This window comes from Gopherus evgoodei, chromosome 8 (genome assembly GCF_007399415.2).
Source record: "Gopherus evgoodei ecotype Sinaloan lineage chromosome 8, rGopEvg1_v1.p, whole genome shotgun sequence".
NCBI lineage: Eukaryota > Metazoa > Chordata > Testudines > Testudinidae > Gopherus > Gopherus evgoodei.
The window spans coordinates 17964668-17973852 of NC_044329.1; the positions used below are offsets into that span (position 1 = coordinate 17964668).

Here is a 9185-nt window from a genome sequence, read left to right on the forward strand (position 1 = left end):
GTTCTGCCCCCAGCCACGTCTCCTGTCTGAAGTCTGTACAGCAAGCCCACCGAAGGACAAGGCTGAGGTAGGGCTGAGGGCAATACAGCTGCTCCTTTAAGCACTGTAGTTCCAGAGAGCCCTGCAGTTCAGAAGTCTCCAGTGCAGCTGAAAGAGCACAGAGCTCCCTCTCTGGTAATGTGGGATGGATCACGGAGAGGGGACAGGGAGAGCATGGGGACCCTGGGCTGGGGGAGGGGTCATCTGGACAGTCACATGGGGAAGTCACATACTCCCCCTTTAGCTGGTGACCTCCTCTGCCCCCCCTTTGTGTCCCTCTCATGAGTGCAGCGTACCCATAAGAAATGAAGTCTACTTGCACCACTGGTTTGTACTGAACGTTTGTATATATTGTAGATAATGGAGTACATAATTAAGCAATTTATAAACACCTAGAAGATAAAAAGGTGATAAATAACAGTCAGCATTGTGTCAAACCAACCTGATAGCTTTCTTTGACAAGGTAACAAGCCTTGTGGATGGGGGGAAGCAGTAGATGTGGTATATCTTAACTTTAGTGAGACAGTATCTAAAGCCTTACCTGACCTTCTCATAAACAAACTAGGGAAATACGACCTACATGGAGCTACTATCGGGGGGGGGGGGGGGTGGAGGAGAGGGGAGATATCTGGTTGGAAAATCATTCCCAGAGAGTAGTTATCAGTGGTTCACAGTCATGCTGGAAATGCATAATGAGCGGGGCCCGGTTCTGTTCAATATCTTCATCAGTGATTTAGATAATGGCATAGAGAGTACACTTACAAAGTTTGCAGATGATACCAAGCTGGGAGGGGTTGCAAGTGCTTTGGAGGATAGGATTAAAATTCAAAATGATCTGGACAAATGGTCCGAAGTAAAATCAGATGAAATTCAATAAAGACAAATGCAAAATACTCCACTTAGGAAGGAACAATCAGTTGCACATATGCAAAATGACTGCCAAGGAAGGAGTACTGCAGAAAGCCATCTGGGGGTCATAGTGGATCACAAGCTAAATATGAGGCAACAGTGTAACACTGTTGCAAAAAAAGCAAACAACATGCTGGGCTATTGTCATAACATTTCTTCCCAGATCTGGACCTTAGCATCCAAAATATGGGTGTTAGCATGAGAACCTCCAAGTTTAGTTACCAGCTTGGACCTGGTATCGCTGCCACCAGCTAGGAATTATACAGTGCCTAGCTCACTGTGGTCTCCCCAAAACCTTCCCTGGGGGAACCCCAGACTCAGATGCCTTGAGTCTTACAACAAAGGGAAATAACCCCCTCCCCTTGTTTCCTTGTTACTTCCTCCCAGGCTCCCCTCCCTGGGTGACCCTAGGAGATTCCCTGCTTCCAGTCCTGGAAACACAAGTACCGAGAGATCTAATCTCTCTTCCCCCTCACCCAGAGAGTATGCAAAGTCAGGCTTAGTAAATCTAACACAGAGATTTTCCCCCTGACTTCTTCCTCCCACCAATTCCCTGGTGAGCTGCAGACTCAATTCCCTGGAGTCCCCACTAAAGAAAAACTCCAACAGGTCTTAAAAAGAAAGCTTTATATAAAAAGAAAGAAAAAGGACATTAAAAATAGTCTCTGTAATAAGGTGACAATATACAGGGTCAATTGCTTAAGAAAAAAAGTGAATAAACAGCCTTATTCCAAAAGAATACAATTCAACACATTCCAGCAACTACACACATGTAAATACAAAAGAAAACAATATAAACCTATTGTCTTACTATCCTTGTACTTACAACTTGGAAACAGAAGATTAGAAAACCTGGAGATAGAAAAGTCACTCTCAGAGCCAAGAGGGCACAGACCCAAGACAAAGAACAAAGAACTCACACCCAAAACTTCCCTCCACCCAGATTGGAAAAAGTCTTGTTTCCTGATTGGTCCTCTGGTCAGATGTTTGGATCCCTGTGTTAACCCTTTACAGGTAAAAGAACATTAACCCTTAGCTATCTGTTTATGACAGCTATATTAGCAGGAGTGTTGTAAGCAAGACACGAGAAGTAATTCTTCCGTTTTACTCCACGCTGATTAGGCCTCAACCGGAGTAGTGTGTCCAGTTCAGGAAAGATGTGGACAAACTGGAGAAAGTCCAGAGAAGAGCAACAAAAATCATTAAAAGGTCTAGAAAACATGATCTAGGAGGGAAGATTGAAAAATTGGGTTTGTTTAGTCTGGAGAGGAGAAGATAGAGGGGACATGATAACAGTTTCCAAGTACATAAAAGGAGGAGGGAGAAGAATTGTTCTTCTTAACCTCTGAGGATAGAACAAGAAGCAATTGGCTTAAATTGCAGCAAGGGCAGTTTAGGTTGGACATTAGGAAGAACTGGTTAAGCACTGGAATAAATGCCTGGGGGTGGGGTGTAGAATCTCCATCACTGGCGATTTTTAAGAGCAGGTTGGACAAACACCTATCAGGGATGGTCTATATAATACTTAGTCCTGCCCTGAGTGCAGGGGACTGGATTAGATGACCTCTTGAGGTCCCTTCCAGTTCTCTGATTTCCTAAGCATGCCCCATTCTGATTGGTAAACTGTTCCTGCATCATCCTAAAATGCAAAGTTATTAAATATTGTCTATTGAGCTTGCCACCTTACAGATCAAGACTACAGGAACTGGGAACAATATATTATTTTTCTAACTTTGCAGAGAGTCGGTGTGTACTGCGTGTTTTTTTTTGTTTGTTTGTTTTTCGTGTTAGAAAGGAACAGTGGGGAAGATACTAGAACAGAAGAGGAAAGACAGACTGCACACTGTGCACTTTTGTCTGCACTTGCTGTTCACGTTCTGACATGGAAGTTTTTTGAGAAATAGATTGTGGAATAATAATTGAAAAGTTTACATAACCAAAAATGGCTTGTTACCTTTGCAGTGAATCCATGCAATTTAGTATTGAGCCATAACCTTTTGGAGGAAGGAACTATATGGTCAATAAAAATACAAGCATGACCATGTCTTTTATAGGCCCTTATTCACCTATCCAAACAGTGATTCCTTGGTGAACTACACAGGATGAAATCCTGACCCCATTTAAGTCAATGGCCAAATTCCCATTGACTTGAATAGGACCAGAAGAGCCCCCATGAGTTTTCAAAACAAAAAAAGGAACCACATTATTTCTTGAAAGGAGAGCAACAACAGTCACCCCTAACATCTCTAAGGTTTTTAAAGAGGTGGCAGCATCCTTAATAAAAATAAAAAACCCAGCCTAGAAGTAGACATCCTCTGTTCCCAGGGGCACAGGACACCTGCAGCTTTAGCAAGCACATCTTTATTTAACAAGTAGCACAGCCCATTCTTGATTCAGATAGCAGAAAGTGATTTAGGTCTCTCCCTTTTCTGCAGTTGACTATGCATGGACTGACAGTTGTGCCAGCACAGAATCCTATTAGGTCTGACAGGACTTCACAGGGCCACAGCAAGTTGCACATGCTCTGTCAGTTATAAGACTGGACTTCGGAACCATACAGTTTGTTAGCTTTCAGAGCACTACCCCGACCATAGTAAGATTTTGCTTTCTTAAGCACACGCATGGGCTTTTTGTTTCTCCTCAGGGACCATCTTTTTCTTGAGGCGACTGCAGCTGCTCTCTTCTGATGAGCCCCAAGGGATGTGCAAGTTACTGTTTCAGCCAATTCAGATCAAAATGTATGATCCCATGCTTGGCGTTAGTGAGAGTTTGCATTCTGGAAAGCAATTTGCAGAACGTTCTCCACTCTACTTCTTATCACTGTAAGATGTTCTGAAGAAACAAACAATATTATTTGTGACTGGAGTCATGGAGCTGCCCTGTACTACACAGCTGTTTCTCTGCTGTCAATGTCAAGTTAATGTTTAAAGCATATGTTGCAAAAGAGATATATATATATATATATATATATATATATAATTTTTTTTATTTTTTTTTTTTTTAATTTTGTGGGCACTGCTCTGGATTCTTATAAGAAAAGAAACACTGCTCGAGGGCAATGAAACCAGGATCAGCATATTAGACAAAGATTACAATTCAGCCCCCAAGTTCTTTTATTCAATGGAAAACAACAAGCAAAAGACGAGTTTGGGTGCACACTCAGGAATCTGTCCCTAGTCTCAGTTTGCCAGAAATTAGGAATGGATCACTTGATGATTACCTGTTCTGTTTGTTCCCTCTAAAGCACCTGGCACTGGCCACTGTCAGAAGGCAAGATACTGGGTTAATGGACCTTTAGTCTGACCCAGCATGGCCGTTCTTATGTGTACAAGAACGTAACGCACAGATGGGAAATTTGCTAGGATGCAACATGGCCAAGCCTAGCTCCGACATAGAGACAACATTTACCTGCATTTGAACACCACCTTCAATTAGTTAAAATTATTTCACTTTTATAAATCTACTTCCCATAGTAATATGTAGTTTTTGAACAGTCATCATTTTGGACAACAGAGAGAGTAACCAGTTTCACATCTCTGATGTAAAAGACTAACTGGTTTACGGGTTCTCTGGGAGGATGTCTACAGCTAAAAAAAATTATTTCACTATTAATTATTCATATCATAGCATGGAAACATTTCTACTGACCTTTGTTTTTAAAGAAAATCCAGTCTGGGCCCACTCACTTCAATAGTGTCCCTTAAAGAACACAAATATTTAAGGGCCCGATCCTGCAAATTCATTCTGTCAGCAGAACCCTATGCTCACAGTTCTTCGGATTTCATTCTGGCTCAGAGCAGCAGGATGCCCATGGGTATCCACTTGCAGGAGAGCAGCCTATGTTATAAAGTAAATGGAGTTGGTTACACTCCACAGATGTTTACATGGAGACTTGAATCTTCCACAGATGCACAAAAAAGTATGATTTAAAACATCACAATTTAGCATAGTTGTAGCCCTGAAAGCATTTTTCCTAGTTGAACAGAAATGTTTTCCAATTCCTCTTGTATGTGGCTACTTGGTTACTTATCAGGTACCAACCTGCACTGCCTAAAGCACCAGTGTAGATTAGATATGTGGGTAAGGTCACAAGAAAACAACTACTGAAAGTCAAAGAGACCTAAGGCAGCGCTGGAGAAAACACTACTCCCAAAAATGACAGACAAATCAATATCACAGGTAGGGCCAGCTCTGGCTTTTTTGCCACTCCAAGCTCGCAGCTCCTCTCCCGGCTGCACCAGCAAGCCTCTGAGTGGGCGGTGGCTGCACTCTGGCTAGCAGGACTCCCTGCACTGCAGACATGCCCCGGGCAGTGGAGTGTGCACCCCAGCTAGCGGGGAGGGGGAGGGGGGTGGAGGCCAGGGCTTCCTTCAGCCGGGGCACTCGCCACTCGGCCCCTCCCGCCGCGCCACCTGCCAGGAGGGCTCCATGCCGCTCGCACCTGCAAGTGAAGTGAAAGTTGTCAGTCGGCGGGGAGGGAAGGGGATGCCGGGCGTGCTGCAGACCTGGCACTGGCTGGGTCAGACGGAGCACACAGCCCACTCCCAGCTCCTCTGCACCGCCGCCCCCTACAGTGGCACACTGAAAGTCATCGACAAAACAAAAGGAAAAAAGGCGGCCATGCTACCCTAGGATTGGGAGGAATGCCACCCCTGAGAATCTGCAGCCCCAAGCACAAGCTTGCTCAGCTGGTGCCTGGAGGCAGCCCTGATCACAGGTCTACATAAAAGTATCCTTTCATCCAAGTGAGAAGCACATAATTATACTGAGAGAGAAAGTTACTGAATACTGAGCTCACAACTAACAGCAGCAGAAACTCTCCACTTCCTTCCATTTACAAGGCTGCATGACCCCCAAAAAACCCACCAGAACATTGAGTCAAACAAGTGTACGAGACCACATGGCCTCAAAAGAAATAGTTGAAGGAACAATAGCAATTTACAAGTCACATGTTTGTCTGAATATTTTGATGTACTACAGGGATCAGCAACCTCTGGCATGCGGCTCACCAGGGTAAGCACCCTGGAGGCTGCTGGAAGCGGCGTGGGCCAAGAGATGTGCTGGCTGCAGCTTCCTGCTGCCCCCATTGGCCTGGAGCCAGTGGGAGCTGCAAACAGTCAAACCTGCTGATGCGACAGGTAAACAAACTGGGCCAGGCCACCAGGGTGCTTACTCTGGTAAGCCACGTGCCAAAGGTTGCCGACCCCTGATCTATTATTAGTATATGGCAACCCTTCTCAAACTGTGGGTCATGAACCCATTTTAATGCGGTCGCCAGGGCCCGCATTAGACTTGTAGGGACCCAGAGCTGAAGCTGAAGCCTGAGTTCCACCCCGACATGGGGTTCTGGCTCCAGTTTCACTTCCCTCCCCCCAGTCATGTAGTAACTGTTGTCAGAATGCGGTGCAAGGCAATAAAGTTTGAGAATCCCTGGATATGGTAATAACATCTAACATTACTATGACTGAAAGAAATCAAAGAACAAATATTTCGAATCCCTGCCCCTGTCAGATTGTTTACTTTGAGCATTTGCTGAATCTTTGGGTCCAGTCAATTTCACGTTTCCCTATACAGACAAGATGTTTCCTACTACAGTAGGTGTCTTTCACACAGCAACACAGGAGAGAAAATATTTTCTTTATCTTTTATGTCTAAGTGCATATAACCAAAATAATTGGCAGAGAAACTCCAGAGATGTTGTAGTAGTACCTGAAACTATATAAAACTTTTTTTAAGTACAGTACATTTAACAATGAGTGTTCCTTTAAAAATTGCCCCTCCTCCTTAAAAGCAGGAGACAGAAGAGTCTTGCACTGCAAATTGCCTTATAAAACTAACCAATTAGGGGAAGATAGTGATCCTAAGGGTATGCTTCACGGGCAGCTCATTTGGTTATATAACTTTTAGTATATGGCAATCGCTCTTAAACTGTGGGTCGTGACCCCATTTTAAAGGGCCCCCTAACTGTACCCTGGTAATCACTGCCTATTATTTATTGTAAACTCACTTTTTTTAAAGAAAAAACTTTGAATAGTGATATTCAAGTCCTACATATGGACTTAACTTTAACTGAAGACAGAGAAGTGATTTGCACTAGAGACCTCCAAGAAAAGAGCGAATATGAATACTGGGGCTGGAAAGGAGGTTGGGAAATAGCTCTGAAGGATGAGGAATTTTCAAAAGTAGAAAAAAAAAAAAAAGTCAGTGAAACTTCACGGAGTGAAACCGGAGTCAAACACAGCCGCTAGTAGCTCTTTGTAAAGAAAACCAGCCCCCTATGTTTGGAGCTGAAGGCGGCAATGAGAACTCACTAAGCCCCACTGTCATTTGGGGGGGGGTCTTGACATGAAAGCCCCCCAGATCAGTGAGTCTCCCCAGCAAGAGGCGCAGCAGAAATGAACTAGATCACGGCCCACTACACCACGGGGACTTAAACAACCGCTTTGTGACCACGGCATTATACTGATCTCCGCTACCCTCGCTGGCTACCCCCCTCCCCTCAGTCAGCTGGCCCCAAAATGGAGGCCGTGGGGCGGGGGCGTGCGGATGGCCAGCACGGCAAGGAAGTCCCCGACAGCCCGCGCAGCAGCTGCCTGCAGCGCAGAGCGCAGCCGGTAGCAGCGCGGAGACACAGTAGCCGGCCGAGAGCGCTGCCTGCGGGCAGGGAAGCGGAGCCGGGGGGGGCGCAGCGGGCGAGCCGGGACAGAGCCTAGACTGAACCGGTGGGGAAGGGGCGGTGGAAGCGGACGGGGAGTCGGGGGTTCGAGCCCTGCCGGAGACGCCCCCTGCCGTTACCTTGCGGAGGTAGCTGGCCACCACCTGCTCGAAGGGGTATCTGAAAACCTGGTGCACATCCACCGTGACCCCCATGCTGCCCACCGGCCAGCTCAGCGGGTCCGCAACGAACTTCCCCCAACTTGCAGGGGCGGGACTACAACCCTGGCACAGGCTAGGGTTTAACAGCCAGTTATAGCACGGTATGCTTGGGCCTGGCTCCGCCCACCTGCCTTCAGACCACGCCCCTTTCCCCTAGAGCTGCGTGGGGGCGGGGACTTTCTGGGCCATTTCCCCCGGGGCAGCAGGAGTCTGTTTAGGTCTCGATAAAGGTTCCCTGGGCACTTCACCATACCCGGACTGTCACCAGTGGGCTGCCATTCTGAATTTCTCACCTGGCCCTAGGGTGACCAGACAGCAAGTGTGAAAAATCAGGACAGGATAGGGGATAATAGGAGCCTATATAAGAAAAAGACCCAAAAAACAGGACTGTACCTATAAAATCGGGACATCTGGTCACCCTACCTGGCCCAGCCTTGGCACTGGTAACCCTGTGCTTTCCTCCTGGGCCTTTTCAGTTCCGCTGCCCTGCATACTCAGGCTGTGTTCAAATGTTCCTACTTCTTCTGCCATATCATATTGTATATCTGTCCTCTACTTTCTATCCAAACAGCCCAATTCTTCTCCAGATCTTTATCATCTCTTTGTTATGTACTCTTCCTTTTCAGCCTCTACAACATGACATTTCCCCATGCCCATCCCAAGGTCCATAAAGAACACAACTGCTACGATCACCTGCCTTGGCTGTCACTATAATCACATCACTGTCTCCTTGTTTTGCTGCTTCAAGTTCAAGATTCTTTTCTTTACCTTCCAGGGCCATCATAGTTCTGCCCCTCCCTCATCTCTTATCACAAGGTCCTGCCTCTCCCAATATGCCTATAATGTCAGCCGCCTTTGCCTACTTTTCAATTTATGCAAATATCTCTGTTCTTCTTTAATACCTCTCCTTATGCATGGAACATGGAAGTGATCCTTAAGGTCGCTACCTTCTTTTCCTTCAAATTTCTGCTCAGGACCTACCTCTGGCCCAACACCCGTAAGAAATCCACAACATAACATTGGCTAGCACTGGGGGAGGGGGAGACAGCTGGCACTTATTGTAACTTTTTATAATAATTACACAAAGATAGTACCAATGTAAATACATAAAGATTTTACATTTGATTACCTCACTGACTGACCCCACCCTCCTATGTGGCTTGTCCTCTTCATTATTCTGATTCATAAAACAGGAGAGTCTACAGCTTCCAGCCAAGATCAGGGCTCTATTATTATGAATCATTATTTTTTGCATTGCTGTATCACATAAGAGCTGTAGTCATGGATCAGGGTGAACAAATAGACAGTCCCTGCCCACCTCACAGAGCATGTGCTAGGCACTGTACTATCACCTAATGAGA

The 9185-nt window shown here is 45.7% G+C and overlaps 1 protein-coding gene across 2 annotated transcripts in view; it reads right to left on the bottom strand.

The window, feature by feature from the left end:
- Nucleotides 1-7880, bottom strand: part of PRELID2 (PRELI domain containing 2) — a 47542-nt gene extending 39662 nt beyond the window's left edge. The window contains exon 1 of one of the 2 annotated variants that reach the window (XM_030571932.1): nt 7744-7880. In XM_030571932.1, coding sequence (XP_030427792.1) covers nt 7744-7818 — 75 coding nt within the window. In that variant the 5' untranslated portion in view covers nt 7819-7880. The remainder of the gene's footprint in view (nt 1-7743) is intronic. The other variant, XM_030571933.1, reaches the window with a different exon arrangement.
- Nucleotides 7881-9185: the final 1305 nt, after the last annotated feature.